We start from the raw sequence: 24,281 nt of genomic DNA, 5'->3' as shown, positions 1-24,281 counted from the left end.
AAGAACACATCAGAACCATCATCCACCATGATTAAATTGGCTTCATCCCAGAGATGCAGGGATGGTTCAACATACGAAAATCTGTCAACGTAATCCACCATATAAACAAACTGAAAAATAAAAACCACATGATCATCTCATTAGATGCCAAAAAAGCTTTTGACAAAATACAACATCTCTTCATGATAAAGGTCTTGGAGAGAGCAGGGATACAAAGAACATACCTAAACTTAATAAAGGCAATATACAGCAAGCCAACAGCCAACATCAAACTAAATGGAGAGAAACTCCCAGCAATCATACTGAAACCAGGAACAAGACAAGGTTGTCCACTCTCTCCATATCTATTCAATATAGTTCTTGAGGTTCTAGCTAGAGCAATAAGACAACAAAAGGAGATCAAGGGAAGATAAATCAGAAAAGAAGTCAAACTCTCACTATTTGCTATGATATAACAATTTACACAAGTGACGCCAAAAATCCTACCAAGGAACTTCTACAACTCATAAACACTTTCAGTAATGTAGCAGGATACAAAATTAACTCAAAAAAATCAGTAGCCCTTCTGTACAAAGATGATAAAAGGGATGGGAAAGAAATCAAATAAACATCACCCTTCACAATAGCCACAAATAGCATAAGAAATCTCAGAGTAAATCTAACCAAACAAGTGGAAGACCTGTATGACAAGAACATCAAATCTTTAAAGGAAGAAATTGAAGAAGACATCAGAAAGTGGAAAGATCTCCCATGCTTTGGCTAGGAAGAATTAACACTGTAAAACCGGCTATCTTACCAAAGCAGTCTATAGATTCAATACAATGCCCATCAAAATGCCAGCAAAATTCTTCACAGACCTCTATAAAACGATATTCAACTTCATATGGCAAAGCAAAAAACTAGGGGTAGCCAAAACAATTCTGTACAATAAAAGAACTCTGGAGGCATCACAATCCCTGACTTCAAACTCTACTACAGAGCTACAGTACTGAAAACAGCCTGGTATTGGCATAAAAACAGACAGGAAGACCAATGGAACCAAATCAAAGACCTGGATAATAATCCACACACCATCGAACACCTCATTTTTTACAAAGAAGCAAAAAAAAATCTCAAATAGAAAAAAAATCATATTTAACAAATGGTTAACTGGCATAACTGGATATCAACATGTAGAAAAAAGAAAATAGACCCATATCTATCACCATGCACAAAACTCAAGTCCAAATGGATCAAAGACCTCAACATAAAGCCAGCAACGTTGAACCTTATAGAAAAGAAAGTGGGAAATACACTTGAACACATTGGCACTGGAGACCACTTCCGAAATATAACCCCAGAAGCACAGACACTGAGAGAAACAATTAATAAATGGGACCTCCTGAAACTGAAAAAGCTTCTGAAAAGCGAAGGACACGGTCAACAAGACAAAATTACAGCCTATAGAATGGGAAAAGATATTCACTAACTCCACTCAGGCATAGGTCTGATCTCCAAAATATACAATAACTCAAGAAAAGGAAAATGAAGTACATTTATACTATGAAGGAATACTCCATAGCAGAAAAAAAAAAACAACATCTTGAATTTTGCGGGATGGAGCTAGAAAACATCATATTGAGTGAGGTAACCCAGACCCAGAAAGACAATTATCACATGTACTCACTCATAGGTAATTTTTAAACATAAAGCAAAGAAAACCAGCCCACAAATCACAATCCCAGAGAACCTAGACAACAATGAGGACTCTAAGAGAGACATACATAGATCTAATTTACATGAGTAGTAAAAAAAAAAAAAAAAGACAAGATCTCCTGAGTAACTTGGGAGCATGGGGACCTGGGGAGAGGGTTGAAGGGGAGGAGAGAGGCAGGGAGGGGAGCAGAGAAATAAACATCAATAAAAAATAAATTATTTGTTAGTCTAAAGCCGTGATAAAAATAACATAAAGAATGTAATAAGCCAGTTGGTAGGAATATAGACCAGCGGTAGAGTAATCTGTTAGCATATCAGAGGTCTACAAGCATTCTCTTTCTCTTTCTCTGTCTCTGTCTCTGTCTCTCTCTCTCACACACACACCCACAGAAAGAGAGAGAGAGAGAGAGAGAGAGAGAGAGAGAGAGAGAGAGAGAGAGAGAGAGAAGTAGGGAGGGTTGGGGAGGATATAATGAGGCAGGCTTTGGGGCTTATACCTCCCAGACTGAAAAATGAATCTGGAGGGCCTCCATGAGTTCTAGAACTGCCTGGGACTGACAACCCAACCAGAGCTCTGTGTTTCCCCTCACCTTGGTAGAGGGAGGGTAAGGCACAAAAAGAAGAGATATGAGGACTGAATAAATGAAAGCAACTATTCTAAAAAAAAATAAAAAAGCTAAGTGGCTATTCATAGGAGTCAAGGCAACTAAGAACGAACTGTACAGAATTAGGAATAAGGGAAAAACAATTTCCCCACAGTTTTTTTTTCAGTGATCATCCATTAATACTCAAAGCTATAAACTGGAAGTCTAGTTAAATCCTGGCACTAAAAACATTAATAAGAAAACAAAACCAAAAGTTATTATATTTTTAAATAACAAAAGTTGGCATGGATAAATTCTCTTTGTAACTGTTATAGTCAATTTTTATCAGAAATCTACAGCACAAGGACTAAAGTAGCAAGATCATGTGACTAGAGGAAAGGCTGAAAACCAGATTTGGCAAGGTCTATATATGGCCAGGGAAAAAGCTGAAGGACAGATTTGATGAGGTCTACATGTGACCAGAGGAAAGGCTGAAGGCCAGATCTGATGATAATCTCTGACCATGAATGGGCTTTCTGTGGAAATATGTAAAGAAAAAAAGGAAATCAGCAATGGGAAAGGATCTACAAACTAATACCTTTGCAAAGGTCATTCTGCAGAGTCAATCACTTACTCATCTGTGTTTGCGTGATACTGCACTTAAATAAAAGTCCCAACAGTTTTTATCTTTCATCTTCAAAATCTCCACCGAAAGGCATCCTTAAAAATCTTCTACTAAACTACATTTCAAATGTGAAAGATATCCATATTAAAAAGTTTTTCTATATTTAAAAGGTAGTCATGGAGTACAAACAATCATACGATAAATTATACTTTGATTTGCTGAATGAATAAACAAAAGGGCCTGGTTTTATCTTTTTAAAAATCCGTATTTCAATATTGTAAGTTTGGAAGAGTATGCTATCTTCTAACAACTCCAAAACACCTTCTGGATTACATTAAACAAAATGTTGTAAAATAAGTAGCATCTTTCTATAAACTAATTAAAACATAATTCATGAAAGTCAAATCTTGAAGATTTAGCTGGTTTCACTTTTTAAATTGTATTTTTCCCAAGTAAAATTTTCCCTTAAAATTAAAAAATTATAGTTAAAAGTAACAATCAAGCATTGGGAGAAAACTAGGCTTTGTAAGTTATATAACATCTTTGCCAATTGCCTATCTAAAAATATTTGCAATTAGTCACAATGAGAAAGAGAATGGCAAAAAATGAAATTATTGTTAGAGGAAAACAACAAAGAAGGCAAGATGAGATTAAGGTATATTACAAATGAAAAGTTTTTTGCTATAAAAATAAGAGATACAATGTTTTGATAAAAAATCTTCATTCAAAGTAATTTCTATAAACATAAAGCCTACTAAAAGACTGTATATACTGTAAGAAATTGTCTTCCACCAATATCTAAAATGCTAAAATAACATATATATATATTAGTGAAAGTCAATGTAACACCAGGTTACATCCAATCTATTCTTCTAGAGTCTACTTGTCCTTAGAACAGCTCACTTGCAAAGTTGCCCCCTAACTGGCTTTGAAAACTTGGTCAACAAAGTTTCTCTAAACCTAAACAAAATTTCCCCTAAAAGAAAAGGATGGCTGACTATGCCTTGGCAGTGCAAATACATGGTTACTTCTTGGAATCTAGAACTTTGGTAAGTGCCAGGGAAAAGGATTCCTATGTGACCAGCGTGCAGTGAGGACTTGGGATGGTAAGTAAATGAGTTCCACTGATACACAACACTTTCACGTTTGCTACCAAAGTTCCGAGAGAGAAGAATAAAATAGTCCCTGTTTAACTTCATTCAGAGAACTCAATAATACCTCTACCTGTTCTCTTGACTAATTTCTTTTCATGTCCTTTTGCTGCAATGAATCTCAGACACGAGTGTAATCACATGTTGAATATTAATTATCAAGTATTCTAACATATCTCAAGTATGAGGAAGGTAAAAGGAATTCCTGGCAGGTCTTGGCAATAACTTTTCAAAGAATCTAGGTTCATCCTTTAAAGGTATATTTATCATATTTGCAAATAAAAATATTAGCATACTAAGAAAAACAAAAAATGATAAAGGCTGAGACAAACGAGGTAAAATACAAAGGAAATAAATATAAGATCTGTGTTAGTCAGTATTACATGGCTATAGCAGATGGGGCAGGTGGAAGTTTTATTTTGTATTACAGTTTGGGTACATAGGCTATCAACCTTACTGTTTTAAGCCAGAGACAAGTCAAGATGTTACAGAGAGCATACATGGTTGAAGGAAGTTCCTCATCTCATTATGGCCTGGAATCAAGGGAAAGGGGACAGGGTCCTATAATTCCTTTCAAAAGGAATGTTCCCACCGACCTAAGACCTCCTACTAGAGCCAAATTCTCGAAGTTCCCACCACTTCTCAAGGTATCATGCTGGACAAACCTTGACTAAACGGGCCTCTGGGAATATTATGATCCAAACTATAGAATGATGTGCAATGGCATGTTCAAAAATTTTTATTTGTTCTTTTGTTTATTAGAAAAGAGTCTCATTATGTAGTGTAGCATGGCCTCAAATTTATGGCTCTCCTGCCTCTATGTCCCAAAGTAAATCTGTATTTGTAAAAAGCATAAAGGTCATACAGATATAAAAAATGAAATTAAGCATTCTTAAAAATGTATTCATTGAAAATAAATTTAGCATGCTACGATGTATATATAATATAGTTATAACTTTAAATCTGATTTACGTTCTTGGATGAATAAACCGTAGTAAAATACATAAACCAAGAAAAATAATAGATTAATAGTCATCTATTATTGGGCATATCACATGCAAAAAACATTATAGTCAGCTCTGATCCCATTTAAATAAGAATATATTAGGAGTTTATTCAGAGAAAAAGCTGGTGAGAATCTTCTAAGTCAAATGTTTTAATAATGCCTTAAGGCTTAGCAAATACTCAAAAAAAAACAATAATTCTATTAAAGTACAAAAGAAGCTCATGGGTAAAATAAAAATATAAAATTCCTTATATAATAACATTCAGAACTCAGATGTTCATTTTAGCTGAATATAAGAAAAATTACCTAAAAGCCACAACCAGTCCAATAATTACTTCACTTCCTGTTAGATGCATATTTAAGAACAGCATACAAGTCGACTAAATGTGAACTCTGGAAGGAAAAATTCAATTAAGATGGACAGCTATATTAAGCAATATTTCAAATCTCCGAAAATACTCCTTGCAAAAGCTTTTCTATTTATACACTATAACCGGAAAGCAGAGAAGAAAAGGATAGTCAAGTCAAACTCCACTCTTAGATAAGTTGACAGAACAAACTGTAGAAAAGAGAGAATTATGATTAACACCTCTAAATAAATTTACTTCAGCTCAACAAATAAACTTCTTACAAAGCAGAGATCACCTTGTACAAGCTCAAAACTAATGTAATATTCACTATAGACAAAGCATTCCAAGGGCCACTGTAAGACCTCCACATACGGTCTTCATGTTAGGGAATCCTAAGTCCCACATTAGCCCTGGGATCCACATTCTCAACAGCTGAAGTCTTCATATCCACAAACAAGCCTCAAAGCTTCTGGTGGTTTTGTTCGGTTGGTTTTGCCTAAGTGAGCCCCCTCCACCCGCCCCCACACACACATCTTTAGATGTTATCACTGCTACAACAGAGGCAGCATTAACGAAGGGAAAATACTAGACTTTCTCAAAGTATAGTGCACACCAGATGCAATAAACTAGCCAACAATGAAGACTGAATTAATACTGGAAGAACAGCATTAGTCGACTTCAATGTCTCAAAGAGTACATGGCTTTAATCACCAAGAAGCAGCACTGAGTAAATGGAAATTAAAGTGGGAAGATGACCTCAGTCCAAACATTTTTCAAAAACTTATTTGTATCAAGATATTTGTTTTTGCTTTTGTTTTAAGTTCTGAAAAGTACGATACGAGAATTTCTTGTAGGATTCGAAAGGGATGTACTGGAAACTCAGGAGCCTTATTGCATTTGTCCTATGAGATTGCTGAGGGTGGGGCTTCTTCAGAAACTCGGAGCTCCATACATTATTGGTCTGAAGATAAATAAATTCAGCTCCTTTTGGAAAAAAAATTTAGGACAATGGAGAATAATCACAATTTTACTTAGTATTCCTCTTTTAAAACTACAAAAATACTACATATGGATAAAGTTTTATTTATAAAGATTTTCATGAAGAATATGCCATAAGATGAATAAATGTTTAAGATATAAATAACTATATTTCAAAATTCCTGCATTTCAAAACTCCTACTTCATAGGTGGGTGGAACAAAAGAAAACCAGAATCAGTGGCTACTTTTCTACCTAATAATATCAGGATCAATAATAATATGATCTACTCTCTCTCATTCTATTTAAAATACCCCAGATTTTTCTTCTGAAGCAACATATCCTTGGAGATCAGAAACAAAAATGACAAAGAATCTCAGTTAAAAAGAAAAATGAAGATAGTTATATAAAGGAACGGAAGTTAGAATCTAAGGGTCAATTCACAGGGATTAACAACGCAAACTGTTACAGAGTTTTGAGGAACCAGAATGTGCATCTTATAAAAAGGCAAACTAGCAGGTATATACGGGGGGGGGGGGGATGTAAGTTTACTCAATTCATGTCTACAAGCAATTGCTGGTTTTCTCTTAAACAACTATACTTTGCTTGTGATGGAAAAGGTAGGAGGACTCAATGATTCCCTCTGAACTCTTTTACTTAAAGATAAACTAATAAGGGGGAAGTCACTGAGGAGCTGGCTTGAGGGTAAGAATACTTGTCGCTCATGCAAAAGACAAAGGTTCCATTCTCGAACCTACATGGTGGCATCGGATTCAGTTTCAGGATTATTAGATAACCTCTTCTGAGAATTATGCACAGAGTGCATATACAGACAAATGCACACATAAAATAAAATATAGCTATTTTCTTTCAATAATATTTTAATCCAAAGCAATAAATGAAACTTTCTTTTAAGGTGAGCTATTTCTATACTACCCAAAATGATCTTACGTCATGGACTGTTATCCTTGTTCCCACCAGTCTACCTTAGTGGCTAGGATTACAGGCATGAACCACCATGCCCAGGCTCCTAATCTTTTTTTTTTTTAAAGAAAACACATAACAAAGGCATTGTCTTAGTTATTGTTCTATTGCTGTGATAAAAAAAAACATGACCAAAAGCAACTTGTGAGGAGAAAGGTTTATTCCATCTTACAGTTTGTAATAATCTAGGGAAGTAAGGGCAGAAACTGATGCAGATGCCATTAAAGACTGCTGCTTACTCTGTCTTATTCCTAATGACTTGGACAGCCTGCTTTCTTGAAGAACCCAGGACCACCAGTTCAAAGGTGGCACTGCTCACAGTGAGCCAGACCCTGGATCCTCTCAAATCAATCATCAATCAAAAACTGTGCCTCAGGCTTCCTCACAGGACAGTATGGTAGAGTTCTCAATTGGAGTTCCCTCTTCTAAAAGGACTCTAACTTGTGTCAAGTGGACATAAAACTATGCAGTACCGGCATTAACATATCCACTAAGATTTACATGGTTCAAATAATGGTCCTACTATGTGAGTGACTTGAAATAATATTTAGTGCACAAAACCACATACAGATGCTTGTTTTCATTACAGTGCATCAAGTTAGCAAAATAATTATCCACATCATTTATTTTCTCAATCATTTACTAAGCTTGAAGAAAATCAAAGTTTTTGACGGGTCAGCTTAAAACTATATTACTAACCAGAGAGAGAGACAGAGACAGAGACAGAGACAGAGAGACAGAGAAAATATGAGAGAATATATGTGTCAAATAGCAGTGATTGACAAAATTACCAAGATATTAAGAATGTTTAATTTTGAGTAAAAACATACTATTGCTCACTTGAAATTGCTTTCTATTCTCATTCATTAATAACATCAGAATTAATTTGATTGATGATTTTATAAAAATCTTATTCATAAATAGGAGTACATTTATTTATTTTCTAACTTACAATCTGTCAACAACCTACTAAATCTATGTAGAATAATAAATTCTATTAGGTCATACACATTTTAGAACTGCATACAAGTTTGATACTTATAGTGCTCAATTTTCTGTTTTACTGCTTAACGAAGTACGGCAAAAGAGGCTTGTCTATAAGCAGGTCAGCTGTTTAAGGCTATAATAGTTTCATTTCTGATGAAAAGCTTAACATTTCTGATGTTTGAACCTTATAACAATGTTGTAATGATTTCATATTTAAAATATTATTATACTAATAGCTAAACAGAAATTTTCATAAGCAAAAGAATTAATTCAATACAAATCTACATACACACACACACACACACACACAGACAGTGTGTGCAGATAAGCTGAAACCTAGTTAGAAAAGCTTCTGAGTTTCATTTACAGTGAGCCATTTACCTAGGGATAAGCTGCTGGGATCAGAGAAGAGGAATCAATAGGTTTTTTGACCCAGATGCCTTGCAAAATTTTCCATATTCATTGTAAACTAGTGCTGTCTCACACAGGTCTTGTTTAGGTCATCATCTTGCTGAACTGGACTTTCACAGTTGTAACTCCCTGTTATGCCTAGACATTTCAATTTACCAACCTTAGAAGAAGTGTTTTCATTATCCTTGAGAGATAATGATATGAAGGCTCAAATTTACCAACCCAACTGATAACTGCAGAGTGATAATGCAACCCAGGCAGCCTAACTCCAGAGCAAGCAATTGTCAGCACACCATACTCCCTCTGTGCTTTGTCAAAAGTCATGTTTGCAGCTCTGATAGGTGGAGTTGTCTTCATTCCTTCCAGTTATCATTTCTTCAACTGATCCTTTAAAATTGATTCCCTTTTTAGATAATCTAAATACTACAATTATTTATCTTAACAAGTTTCCTTTCTCTATTAAATAAATATCTACTACGTAGATATGCATGTCTTGGTTTTGGAAGCAAGGGCACTTTATTAAAATATATTTTATGATTTACAAAAAATGAAAAAATTCTCAGAATAGCAAACTCTTCAGTGTATACTTATTTTTCTCAATCCTAAAATCGAGGATTGGTGGTTTATGTCTTTGAGTCCAAAATACTCAAGACGTTTAAACATAGACAGGGTCACAAAGAGTGCAAGGCCAGCTGGGCCACAGAGTGAATTCCAGCTTTGTCTAAGCTACAGTGTGAGTGAATCTTCTATTGTGACTTTCTTTACCTTGGCTGATAGAATCCTATATAAAAATGCATTGTTGTTAAAATATAAATATGTTTTTCAAAAATGGGGAACTAAAAGTAGAATTCTATTATCTAGAAAACACAATTAATAAAGCCAAGAGATTCTATTTCTCTGGTGCAGAATCATTTGTTGCTAAAGATATGAAAAAATACAGAAAGATGCATTCAATAGTTCACTAAAGCAAAGACTGAAATCATTTCAGATTCAGTAACCCCAAACTGTTCAGGTTAAAGCAAAAATACATCAAAAACACCTACTATTACAAGTTTTCAAGAGACAGAGAGGGAGGAAGACAGGGAAGGAGGGAGGGAAGGAGGAAGAACAAAAAATACCAGAAATAAATAGTTCAGAAATCATAATGCTATATAAAGTATCTTCATAGGAAGATATTTTGACATTATTAGTTACTTGTAATATTAGCAAAAACTGGTTTATGAAATTCAAAATAATTGTAACAACAGGGTCTGTGTGTGTGTGTGTGTGTGTGTGTGTGTGTGTGTGTGTGTGTTCAGAGAACAACTTTTAAAAGTCCATTCTCTCCTCACACCATGTTCATTAGGAAATTTAACTCAAGTCATTAGACTTGGTGACAACACATTTACTAAGCAATTTTACTGGCCTCTCAAAATATTTATATTTTAACATTTAGTGAAACAAAAATTTTCTTTCCCTGATCATAAAATAATTCCTCATTATACAAAGAAAACAACAGAAAACTATCAAAGAACAAAAACATCATAATATCTTAATATTCATAATCATTTATACTACTTTTAAAAAGTTGTTAATATTTTAAAATTATGAAGCAAAACTAACATTAGAGAAAACATTCATCTTCAAAAATATTGAAATCAATTTTTCCATTAAAATTGTTTCATTTTCCTCAGTAGTTACTTATTTTTCTTAATCCTAAAATAAAGTGGCTGTTTTATGAAAGATTTATTTTTATTTAATGGGTATGCTATTCTGCCCGCATGTATATCTGTGCATTAACATGCACGCAATGCCCTTGGAGAACAGAAGAGGGCGACGAATCTCCTGGAACAGGAGTTTCTAAGTTTTTACTACCAATTACTCTGGTTTATGCTGTCCTGTGGATTTGAATCCATCGCTCTGTGCATGGTAGGATGAACTACATCCCTAGCTATAAAATAGCTTTACACAGAGAAGAAAATCACTCACAGTAAATACAAAAAACTGCATAGCAATGACCCAACAGCGTATGCCACTGTGCCCAGTGACAGTCCTAGCTGAGCATAGATGACACTTTGCTCAGAATATCTGTCACACTGTCAGATTTCTCATATCTTGTTCTTTTTATCTGCTTATTACATAGTTGCATCTTTCTCACATCTAATGATGAGAGAATGGGGAGGATCTGAGAAAATCCCCTTAAGCCAACAATCTCATTTATATTTAAAATTATACAATTCATGCTATCTGAAGATTAAACAAGCTTACCAATAATTGAAAAATATATGTGACAAATATATAAAATTCTACTTTAATAAATGACAGTTCATATTGCAAAAAGATAGTAAGACAATCCTTATTTACTACTGTAAGCCGGTTGATAAAAGATTGTTTTAAACATTAATTAATAAACAGAAATAAGAAAGCAATCTCTGGCCCCTTAAACAACTGCTTGTGGGATATCTTTGAGCACAAATAACTATTCCTGGGGAATATGTCTTCAGATGCTGTGGACTTTTCTGTAATTAAAAACATCTAAGTCTAATCCAAAATCTGGCTTTAAAACACCTGAAAGCAGGAAAAGATGCTATCTTTTAAGCCTGATTCTGAAAGGATTAATTCTGTTTCAGTTGGAATTGGTTAGCTTTCAGTTGTGATGGTAATAAATGTGGGAGCAAAAACTTAAACAGCAATTCAAACATTTGAAATACTTTTTATGCAAAGCCATGCTGAGTCCCACATTTTGTAACAGAAGGAACCAGCCTCTGATTTTTGTCAATGAGAAAACTGAAGTCTTGAAACAGTCAGTATCAATCCAAAACCAATGAGCTAAGATTTCAGCCCAAGCTTCTATGTTAGTGATATGCCAACCCTTCAACACTGCAAAGCTGTACAAACAACTATTCACGTAATAGAATCCCTGGGTAATAAAGGACAGTATAATTTCTGACTTTCACTTAAAAACAAACCAGGTAGGTACTACAAAATACAATGCCATGATAGGAAACATATATCATATTTCTTAACCCATTCTTGACAGATTAAAAGGACAGTCCTGATTTATCATCTTGTTATGTAAATATATACTGAAATTCAACGAAAAGAAGTAAATTGCAGAGCCCAGAGTGTTCCTCACACATTCCCTTTCACTATGTGACAAATGTTTTTAATATATTTTTATAATTCTTTGAGAACATTATACGACGTATTTTTTTAAAAAAATGAAAAAACTTTTTTTTAATTCAGTAATGTACATTTTTCAAACAGCAGAAGTTGAAAGTCTCTGTCCCCTGATAAAATTTCTGTTTTCTGAGGCTCTGAGGCAAACACAATTTAGAAAATGTATTACACTATATACATTTAGTGTGTCTGGTCTTTAGCCAGGCCCCAAAGAAAAGTTAAGGACAAAACGGGTTAAGAGGCAGACAGCAGGTAACCACCCTCCTGACTTGTCAACCAGGAAGCCCACCAACATCAGTTAAAGAGCTGGAGAGAGAGTTGAGTTTCTGAAGTACTTGCTGGACAAGCATGAAAATCCAACTACAGTAAGTTGCCCATCATCTACATAAAAGCCAGGTATAAAGGTATAAAGGTAATCCCAGCACTGGGAAGGCAGAGATGGGAGGATCCTTAGAGCTTGTTGGCCTGAAAATCTAGCCAGATTCAGAAAGAGACCCCATCTCAAAAAATAGGGTAGATTGCCTGCAAGATGATTCAGTGGGTAAAAGCACTTTCTGCTAAGCCTGATAATTGTTAGAACCCACATAGCAGAAAGACAGAATTGACTCTCACAAGTTGTTTTCTGACCTACACATGTGTACCGTGGTGCATATGTGTTGGTGGACATGCATGTGCAGACACAAACACAACTAAATAAATGAAAAAGAAATTAAGTAAGATAGAAAGCAATTGAGGACTGGGCAGTGGTGGCACACACCTTAAATCCAGCACTCAGGAGGCAGAGGCAGGTGGATCTATGTGAGTTCGAGGCCAAACTGGTCTTAAGTTTGAGTTCCAGGACAGGCTCCAAAGCTACAGAGAAACCCTGTCTCAAAAACCAAAAAGAAAAAAAAAGAGAGCAGTTGAGGAAGACATACTACATCAACCCATCATCTCCACACAATCATATGGACACATGTTATCATATGCACACATGAACACCTGTAGGCACAGGCATACATACAAACATTTTTTAAAAGTCAAGGGAATATATGGATTCCTCCCCAGGACCATGAGCAGAATTGAAGAGTTGGTTGATGTAGCTGATGGTACAGCCCTGAGATCTGTGATCCCAGGGAGTCCTGGAGGAAATACATAAGAACACTAAGACATACTTTAATTATATTTATACTCTCATTCCACCCCAACTCCTCCCAGGCCCTTATATCCACAGATAATTGAAACGCTCACATCTCATCAAAAACATTTCTTTTTGTGGCAGATGAACAACACTGTAGAGTCACAACTAGTCAAAAATCAGAGAACAGCTGTGATGAGGAGCCTCTAACTGAGCCATGTGAAACACAATCCCTAAAGGAAGACCGAGACGTCTTGTGAGAAGGAGCAAAGGATTTCAAGAGCCAGAGGAATGTGATTTCTGCTGCAAGATAGTATCTCCTTTAATTAAAAGAAAGTCCTTTTCCCCCTTCCCCTTCAAAAAAGTACAAAGAGCTTTGAAAAAGCTATCAAGGAAAATTTACCACAAATGATCAAAAATCAAGGAGTTAGTATGTCCCCAGAGTTCTAGTTTGATTACAAAATATGTTGGTAAGGTGGAGATTAACAGGCTGTGGTTTTAATAAAAGAAGTATATGATATCAAAGAAAATGACAGTCCACAGGAAAAAGACTGAGGCAAAAGACAGCACTGAAAAATAAATGATGCCCAGAAAAAAATTGAAGTAAAGAGCACAGTGAGAGATGCAGAGGTCTGAAAGCTTGTCTAAACAGCAGTGCAGATCATAATTCGGCCTTTTTACTAAGCCAGGTGTAGACAACTGTAAAGTATGATGCCAGAGGACACAGGCTTTGACATCAGGCCAGAGAAGTGTGTAGAAGGTTCCATATTTGGATGAGCGATTGTGAGTGAGTCACTTTTCCTCAGCTCTAGATTGGAAATAACTGTGATTTGAGCAAGGGCAATAGAGAGGATTAAATATTATAATACACATAAAACCTAATACTGAGCCTAGCACAAAACTACTGAACATTACAAGGAAATTTCAGGAGAGGAAATATCCCCAAGATTTCTGTTCAGACTTCTAAATTTCTATAAACATTGGTTTCTTATTACGTATGCATGGATGTCTGAAGGGGTGTGTACAGATGAGTGTGGGTGCCTGCGGAGAACTAAAGAGGGTACTGGATCCACCAGAGTTGTTGTACGCTGCCCCATTGGGTGCTGGGAATGGAAGTCAAGTCTCTGTAAGAATGGCAAGTGCTCTCAACCACTGAGTCATCTTTCCAACCCCTCTAAACTATCCTAAATTAAACAAATAAAAAATGGATTTCTGTAAAATATGCATAATTTTGGAGAATTTATTTATCATACTTGAAGAGTTAGAAAATACTATTTAAAAAGGTACAGTTCAATTCATCTAAGATACTACTGGTAAACAGGAAACAAAAATCCACACACAATCCCAGAAGTGGAAGTACAGGACAAACTGATTCTAATCCCCCAACAAGCAACACTTGTTCCTGGTATTTTAGTACACTGATACAAAGTCTGGTTTTAATATATAGAATACTATTTTATTTTTTATTTTAAACACTTCTTACATATTTAAAAATTTACAGGGGTTAAGAACAACCTTAATAAAGTGACAACATTTCTTTAACAGACTTTTAAAGTCAAAACACCAGTGTGCAGACATGGTTGGCTTCTATGTTAGAGTCATAGGCACGCTTCATTAAATGTTTTTCATAAAACAAATTTTAAAAAAAAGTCTTAAGTGCTAAGAAGAAAAATTCTCAGCAGTGTAATAGAAATTTTCAAAACTTTTCTAACAAGAACTTAGGATAAAAATATAAGCTGCTCTGTTCACATCTGCTTTATTATGGCAGAACCTAAACTCCCAACCATTTATTATTTACTATCAGGTAGCCCATTACAAAATTAGTTAATCTCCACGTTTGAAAACAGACCATTATAAAACAAAATATTAACATCTCTAAACTGCTTTTCATAAGTATACTGCATCACCAGCAGCACTAAGAAGGCAGCTTCCTCTACTCTAAACAACTACACAAAAGTATTTTCCATTCAAAAAAAAAAGTCCATACATATGGTTCCAATGTTGACAACTTAAACAACTTCGATATGAAAACATTAGGCACAAGCCACATAATATAATTTATATTTTTTTAAAAATATGGACTATGCAACTATATACCATAAAAATGAGTAGTGGACATGAAATAAGTTGTTGCAAACCTAACACACAATCTCAGTGTTTGACTTTTTCTAAAGGACTTTATGAGTAGCACAAAGTGATATTCATCACAGGCGAGTATTCTGCATCTGCATTAGGAATATTCTGGGATTTATAGAGAAAAGATAAAAACCTTACTATAGCAAAAAGGACTTTACTTTAGGCACATGAACAATTTTCAAAGAAAGCAGATAAAAATGTTTCCAAAATCCATCAAAGTATTAAACACACTCTCTTAACTACTAGATTTCTTTGTTAGAAAGAATACCTTATTTAACACCTTGACTCCCTTATATAGAGGATTCTTTCATCAGCTAAGACACTTATAGAGTTTGCTCCACAGGAATCAGATGGAGAAAAACTGAAAAGGCAATAGCAGGTGTTGGGGAAAGGGAAACAGAAACCAAAAGTCCTTTCACAGAAGAAAAAAAAATTGTTCCTTTCTGTTTGTATTGAAGAATTTGTGCTGTGAAGATGATGACAAGAACATAAACGCATGTGGTATGAAAAATAATAAAATGTAACACTTACTGTATACCCTCCCTAAACACAACACAACTGATAAAGACTGCATGCCTCAGTGCTATGATGGAAAGATTATACTTGGCCTCATGTATGTAGTAGTAGTTGCACTTTTCATAAAGGACAGGTTAGTAAATAATGAACTCCTACAAGTACAAAGAGTAAAAACACAGAGTAAGACTAAAGAAAAGACAGAGACATAGGCAGAAAGAATGTACAAAAAGAGATGATAAGCAGCACTCATATTTTGTAGATTTGAAGTACTTCTTTGATCCTCAGTGATGAGGATCAAACACTGAACACATATTTACAAGCTGTAATTCTCTTATGAGATTATTCTCCATACATCCTTTCCTTTTGCTTTTTTTCTTACACAAAAGGAAATAAGAGACCTTTAATATCATTCCTCACTTCATAGTCAACTATAACTATAACTATATAGTGTTTATGTTCATATAAACATTTCTCTAGGGCAAATTTCCAAATAAATCAAGAATACAATCCAAAACCACTGTCACATTACATTTGATTTACTGTGCAGTTCTCTTCAAATGGAACAGGAATTTGCCCGTCTCCTGGGCTTGGGATCCTGTGCTTCCTGATCCTTCACACACACACAAGATGTGCACATTGTTTCAGAAAGTCTTCGGAGGCCAAGGCGGAAAACACTGTTGGAGAGGCTGTATATTACACAGTTACAAAAACTATTGCTTATAGCAAGCCAAGTGGTTAAGAAGGACAGTGTTGGATTGTCCAAGACACGAGAACTTTCTAGAAGAAAGTAAATAATATACGGAAGCCATAGCATGTAAAATACGCTGGTTATCCTAAATAAAACCATGGCATAGCGACGATCGGGGCTGTGCCCTGCCTCTCTAGAGGCATCTACCTCGTGGCTAGGGAATCGGGCCCTCCGGTCATTTATCTCTTTGGTGTGCTGCCGGCAAATTTTGAAAATGTGAAAGTAAGTGAAGCAGACAACCAAGGCAGCAGGAGCATAAAGTAAACAAACAATAAAGCACGTAAAATAGGCACTGGTGAGCCAAGATGTGGCACACCATTCAAAAATGTCACCGTGGTAACCAGGTTTGCCCCAGCCAAAAAAAGAAGGCAAAAAAATTAGGCAGGAGTAAATCCAAATCATAATAATGCAAATTCTCAGGCGACAAGGGGTGACCAGTTGATTGTAGGAAAGAGGCTTGGTTATTGCAAGATAGCGATCCACACTGATGCAAGCAAGACAGGCCATGGAAACACTTTTTAGAACTGAGATAATATATCCAAACACCTGGCAAGTCAGTGACTCGTGGACACCTGTAGAGTAATGTAGAAGGGACAGAGTAGGAACCAAGCAGGTAACTCCAACGAAGAGGTCAGCATATGCCATTGTCTGTATGAAATAGCTTGTAGTATAATGATGTAACAGTGGAGCACAATGAAAGACAAAGATAACTGTTAAATTCCCAGCGATGATTAGAAATGTCAGCAAGACAATAACAACTGTCTCAAAGATGCAAACATCCTCCACACTGTAGTGACCAAATCCAAGTGGGCAGGAATGATGCTCAGATGCATTCACAATGCTACTGCTCATGTTCAGGATCCTCCATTCAGTCCACCTGGATTCATTCATGGCTTAGAATTAGGAAAATTTGTAGCTTTGGCTGCAGCAAGCAGGTGCCCGTGCCAGCATCTGTTACACTCTGCAAATCAGTGTCTGAGAACCTGCTTTAGTAGAAAGTGCCAATGCCTGTATTACAGCTGAGCATCTCACAGTGTGCTCAGGTCTCTTCATCAGCCTTAATTCACCAGTGGCACATCTCAGCTTTGGGGGATAAAGGAGGAGGATGAGCTAGAAAGGTGAAAAGAGGTCTCTGGTTAGCTCCTTCCAGTGCTTTCAAGCAACTTTTGCACATACAGTCACTTCTAGAGAAACTGGATTTATTAGCTAGTGTTATGAAAATTAAATCTGTAAAAAAAAAATTAAAAAAAAACAAAAAAACATCTTGTCAAGGGAAGAAATGTTTCTCTCAAGATGCAGTTTTTTTAGAGATCAGCTAGAAAGAAATATAAAAGAAACAGTCTTAAACTGTCTAAGGTCTCCTGCTTCAACTGTGATGAACGACAATAAAAAATGTATTCATATTTTAGAATTTAAATAATTAAGATCTTAGTTTTAGATGAAAAGCCAGGAAAAAGTTCACATTACAAAAAGTGTCCTTGGCCTTGGTTCACATCTGATACTGATGGAAAAACTTTAGGAACCATTTCTCTTTCATTTTTTAAAAGGTAAGAACAATAATTCATCAAGGCTAATTACAAAAGAATCATTTGTATGGACACAATGAGGTACACAGGAGTAAAAATCAGGTTCCAGATTGCTATATAATGTTTATGAAAATAAAAGATAATTTCCAGTAGAGAAGATATTACACAATGAGTTAGTGTAACAACACCTAAAACTAAAAGCAGAATAAATATCTAAAGTCCTAATTCTCTATTCATTATTTGAACATTTACATGAAATTAGTTTCAGACCACCTCAGTTGCTGATATGCTGACAGCAATGCAATTTATATCTCTTCTGTTTCAAATTAAAATCTTTGTTATTAACTTCAGTTTCTATAACTAAAAATAACATTCATTATTTGGTAGGATATCTCCTTGTAAAGAAGCATAATGAAACACACAGCTCGAAGTAATTCCTCACATATGCAGCAATACACATACATCATAAATGTAGATGAAATTTAGACAGTAATAGAGATGTCCCTGTACACTGAGCACATTTCACTAGAGAAGCTGCTAGTATCTGTTAAGTCTTTCTAGTAGGTTGCATATTCTAATTTGTTACAGCTTTCCTATTTCTATTAGGAGATTAACAATATTAAATCATTACTTCAACTAAATATTTGAAAGTGGAAATTTACCTTGTTTTATTATATTTGCAGTTATTAGCAGCCATATGTTAACAAAATGCCTCTTCCGTCTCTGAATTCTATTTAAAGCAAAAACTCAATTAAAGCAGGGCCATCAGGTAGGCTGGGAAATAGTCTTTGTTTTAAAATATCTCAACACATCAAGATGGGTTTAAATCCTGGGCTTTGACATACTGTGTTTCTGGAAGGGCAGAATCCATCCAAAAGGCTTCCAAGGTCATTCTGGCACCGGGTTAACATTTGCCAAAGTCTTTCCCCCAAGTACAAGCAATTCAGGGAGTCTCTTGTCACTCTTTGTTGGTATAGCTTTTCAAGAAATAGCATGCATTAGAAATGAAAACATTTCCTTCAAGAACAATGTAGCAGCTTAATAGAAAGCATTCTTCTCAAAGTTGTTTTCTCATGCAGCAACACATCATTCAGGGAAGTCCTTCTTTTATGTCAGCCACAGAATACTCCTCCTTGGACATGCTGAGTTTCACTTATCACAAAATAGTTCTCTTGTTACAGGAATAAGGTAATGCTTCTCATGCGAATTCACTCATATCAGCTGTGAAGCGGGGCTGCTTGATTCAGAAGTCCGATTTACTGTGATGCAGTTATCAAGATGCTGCCGGGAGAGTCTTTACAGTTTCTCAGTCTCGCTGCTTCCACCTGAGCCAGAGTCTGCTCCTCCTCATCCAGAGCTGATGCAGAACAACTCACCATCAGAAAGGTGACTCGGTCCTCCTGCCCCAATCAGCACAGCCAATGGCTACTGCAGCTGAAACTGTCACTAGGTAACAGTTGCCAGGCACATGCAGGCTTATAGCCTTAGTCTGTGAGCTCCGATCAAGATTGACAAAGAAGACAATGAAACTGACCAATCCTTTTAAGATGTAAACAGCATTTAATGGTTTCTGAAGGCATTCTTTTTACAGCATTTGCAGAAATTATTTCTTATGTATAGTGCTAGGGAAACAAAACTGGCATATACTTTTAAACCTTGTAGAGAAAGTACCACAAGGTACTATAAAACTAAAAAGTCAGCAGTAATCTCATACTCTTTGACTGAAGAAAAAACTTATGAATTATTAAAAATCATTTAAGTCCTCATGAACTAAATTAATACAACTACTTCTTTTACTATAAGGTAAATGATTGTATTTTAAATAAAAATTAAAAGTCATTTACTCATCTCTCCAATACATGCCCCCCACACATGAATATGCTAAATTTGGCACTGATTTGCACAACAAAACACCAGGAAAGAACTGTGACAGTGAAACCTGTCTGGAGAAATACCGGGGTCAATATGATCTAAGAGGACAAGGGACATCATAAATAGAAGCACTTAGTTCATGGTTATCTGTGTATATCAAATATTTCAAGAGGTAAAGAAATTCATATCCTACAGCGCTTGAATTATATATATTATATATATAAGTTAGCAGAAGCAAAAAATGCTCAAGTATTTAGTGTATATTAGAACATTTATATCTAGGTTAACTTACTACATGCAGTCATTCATTTATTTTAAACTTATTTCTCATGCTTTATTACATCAAAAAAAAACATACCAGAACAAAATTTACAACTGTCATAGGATTAAAGCAAATTAAAATTAGGAAAATAAAGATGCAATGGAAAGTAATACATATTGAAAACATGTCCTATATGACAGAAGATGTGTTATGTGCTTTTATACTTTTTTCTTCATAAAATTCTTAAATCTCAGACCTGAAATGGCTCAGCAGATAAAAGACACCTGTCACCAACAACCCTGACAACCCAAGTTTAATCAACACCCATGACACTGAGGAAGGACAGAAGAGAAATCCACAAGTTTTCCTCTGATACTTACATGAGCACAAGTACGCCCACGTACACTCTATAACTTGATCTCCTCCCCTCTCTCTCCTTTGTTGTGGGAACTCCTTCAGCCAGTATCTTTTAAGATACTGGCCCACTTTGGGCGTGGTCTCATGCTCAATTTGGTTCCAGATCCCAGTCATACAGAAAACTGCAGATGGCTACTTTTACTGTGAGTTTATCTTCAAATAAATACACTTTTGCTATACTCCATCCTGGGCAATTGTGGGACTCTTTGATACTACTAAATTTCTTCCCGTTTTGCCTCGATCCCTTCTTTCTTTCTCTCCCTCATTCTCCCTCTTTCAATAAATAAATATATATAATAAAATATTTTTAAAGCTCAGATCTCTATGTAATAAGTATAGTAACTACTTCCCAAATAAACAAAGTGGTGACTACAGAAGGAAAAGATGGTTTGACTACAACTACAGAAGTAAGAAAGTGGGACTAAAAATTGTCAAAACTCATTCCTAACACCAAACCACTAAATCCCATTCTCTTCTTCTAATGTCTGTCATTTAGAAAATCTCTTCATGTTTCATAAAAATGGCTTAAAAAGTATAGAAGGCCTATTCTGTCCCCCATGTTAAACTGTTTTTAGTTTTTGGTTTCATTTTTTTTTTTAAGACCGTGTTATTTTTAAAATCTTCATGGGTGAAGCCAAATACAGAAAGATAAGTACACCTCTCAACAGAAATATTTATGAAACAAATAAGAAAAGTAAATCTTAGAATAAATACACTAAGTTTTATAAAGTTAATATTTAAGTATATTGCAAGTTACAATGTATTGTTTTTACAGATAAATACTGGATTTACACAGATACCTAAAACCATTTAAATAAGGTAGCACAAGAATGAGACAAATTTTCCCTGTGTAACCCTGGCTATCCTGGAATTCTTACTGTAGACCAGGCTGGCCTCTAACCCAGAGAGCCAGCTGCATCTGCCTCCCTGATGGAATTTAAAGCATGTGCCACCATGCTTGGAAAGATGAGAATATACTTAATTATAACAATAAATATTCAAAATAAAATTATACTTGATATATATTTATGGATGAAGACATGTTATCCATTCCACACTAAGAAAAGTAAAATATTAAGCTTTACTACAAAACAATTTTAAAAGGCCAAGTGCTAGGGACTGGAGAGATACCTCAGCAATTAAGAGAGCTTTTGGCTCTTGTAGAAGACCTGGTTTTGGCTCCCAGCACCCACGCGGCAGTTTGCGACCACCACAAACTCAAACTCCAGTTCTGGGAGATTTGATGGCATCTTTTGATCTGGACAGACTCCTGAATACACAAGTGCAAACTACATACAGTAAAGCACATATGCATAAAATTAAACTAGTAAATTTAAAAGGTGTTTTTTAAAAAAATAAGTGCTCTTACTTAATATTATTAATACTCAAGTTAACAAAATTTAAATCTTTTTTCAAAAAACACATTTCAAAATAGTTTTGAAGTATAGTATTCCTAAAATTAGGAAAATGGTAAGCAAAGGTGTAAGCTTTAATCCCAGAGCACCGAACTGAGCCCCCCAAGATCCAAACGAGGAGCAAAAGGAGGAAGAAAATGACGAAGGACTGCGAGGGATACTATCACCCACTGATACAAGGGGTCGGATCTAATGAGAGTTTACCAAGGCCAGATGGACCGTGACTGAACGAGCATGTGATCCAACCAGATTCTCTGAATGTGGCTGGTTTTTCTGAATGTGGCTGGCCTGCAGTCTTTCCGAGAAGCCATTGACAATGACACTGGGACTTGTTTCCTCTGCATGTACTGGATTTTTGGGATCCAGTCTGTTTGGATGCTCACCTTCCTGGACCTGGAGTGAGGGGGGAGGAACTTGGACTTCCCACAGGGCAGGAGACCCTGACTTCCCTTGGGGACAAAGAGGGAGGAGGAGAGGGAGGGGGGGAGTGGGAGGGTGTTGGGAGGAGGGGCGTAAATGGAAACTTTTTATAATTTAATAAAATTACAAAAAAAAAAAGAAAAAAGAAAAGAAAAGAAAAGAAAAGAAAACAAACAAACAAAAAATCTTTTATAGAAACTAAAGTGCTAGATTGGTTTAGTTTCATACATTTCCAAAACATAACACTAGGAAGGATTTTATTCTAAAAGTATTGTAAGCAATCCATGGTTGCACAGGCTTCCAAGATAAAAGGTCATGGTGGGAAAGAGAGTTCAGAAAGCAGTGCTTTTCACTCACTAAGCCTCCATCCTTCCTTCAGCTAACTTAAAAAAAAAGTGTTAGAAGTTCTAATAAGGCATACGCTCTGACTGACTCACTGGTCCCTGAATTTTTTTTGTATCAGTTTTTCTGGTGTGATAATTACAGGAAATAATTTAGAATGTGGAGCTTCAATAACAAAAGAGCAGTTACATATACGTAAATAGCACATCACATATGCCATTTTTTCTTTTTAATTTAAGAGCCAGTCTTCTCATTTTAGAGGTCTGATGTCCCTGCTATTCTTTATCATCCCTACCAACGACTTCCCTTTCCTTTCAACTGACAAGTGCTAACCAGGAAAAATCTCAGAAATATCTTTAGTTAAGCTTACTTTATAATTACTTCATAAAAGTCCAACTAATTTACTAGAAGAAACACCATTTAGTATTTACATATTATTTAGCAAATCTTATATGTTATTTTATATATGTTATTTCATTATTAAAAATCCAAACAATGTCCTAAACAGCAAAGTAACTGTGATAGTTTGAATGAGAATAGTCCCCATAAGCTCATATATTTGAATACTTGGTCAACAGTTGGTGGAACTGTTTAAGAATAATTAGGAGGTGTGGTCTTGTTGGAAGAGGCCTGTCACTGGGGCCAGGCTTTGATGTTTCAAAAGCCCACCCTGCTCCCAGTTAGCTCTCATTGTCTTGTAACTGTAGATCAAGATGCAAGCTCTTAGTTACTGATCTATTACCACGTCTGCCTACCTGCTTCCATGCTCATCACCATGATGGTCATGGACTCATTCTCTGAAACTACCCCCACCCCATTCTTTCTTCTATAGTTGCTTTGGTTATAGTGTCTTATCACAGCAAGAGAAATATAACAGTAAAGGCAGAAATTAGCTGTTAATGTCAAGTAAGATAAATAACAAACAGTGACTTCCAAAGAACCACATTAGCAGTACAGTAACATTACAAAGAACTGGAGAAGATAAATTAAATGTCATCTCTTAAGATATTTTAAAGGAAACAAATGGTGTGTGGATTCAGACTTTAGTTCCTCAACTATTCCATTTCTCTGTCTCCATTGTCATGACCTTAGGAATGCCAGCAACACTTTTAAATTAGATGACTACAGTGGCTTCCAATCTGGTCTGTGTTGATCATGGCTTCTCTTCAATCTGTTATGCACAAAAATGAGTATCTTTTCCAAAATTCAAACAAAACATGGCATTTCCTTCCTTAAAAAAACTTTAATCTGCATTTTATAAAAGGTCCTATAAAATCTGGTCTCCATTTAATTGTCTAATCTCATTTTCCTTGTAAATTATCCAGGTTACACAAACTCCCTACACCTTGCCACTATACGCCCCAAACCTACACAAACTCACTGTGTTCCCTTCTGCCTCAGAGTACTCACACAAGTCGCTCAATATCTGACCACGTCCCTCATTCAATCTTTCTACCTTACTCCAAGAACTTTTTCCCCAAGGAAACCTTCTCTGAGTTCCCACAGAGTACCAGATTCTATACTTATGATCATCTGTAATTATTTTATTCATTTTTTTCTTGACCAAGCTGAAGCCGCATA

At 35.6% G+C, this 24,281-nt stretch overlaps 2 protein-coding genes across 5 annotated transcripts in view; both read right to left on the bottom strand.

Moving 5' to 3' along the window:
• Rabgap1l (RAB GTPase activating protein 1 like) overlaps positions 1–24,281 on the bottom strand; it is a 632,406-nt gene that overhangs the window by 383,388 nt on the left and 224,737 nt on the right. The window lies entirely within an intron of this gene.
• On the bottom strand, positions 14,273–22,491 carry Gpr52 (G protein-coupled receptor 52). The gene is made up of 2 exons (XM_048420828.3): positions 18,635–22,491; positions 14,273–17,556 (listed from the first exon to the last, which is right to left on the bottom strand). The coding sequence occupies exon 2, from the start codon at positions 17,335–17,337 to the stop codon at positions 16,252–16,254; it is 1,086 nt and encodes a 361-aa protein (XP_048276785.3). The 5' UTR covers positions 17,338–17,556; positions 18,635–22,491; the 3' UTR covers positions 14,273–16,251.

This window comes from Myodes glareolus, chromosome 5 (genome assembly GCF_982192425.1).
Source record: "Myodes glareolus chromosome 5, mMyoGla1.1, whole genome shotgun sequence".
Classification (NCBI taxonomy): Eukaryota; Metazoa; Chordata; class Mammalia; order Rodentia; family Cricetidae; genus Myodes; species Myodes glareolus.
This window is presented reverse-complemented; position numbering and strand designations above follow the sequence as displayed.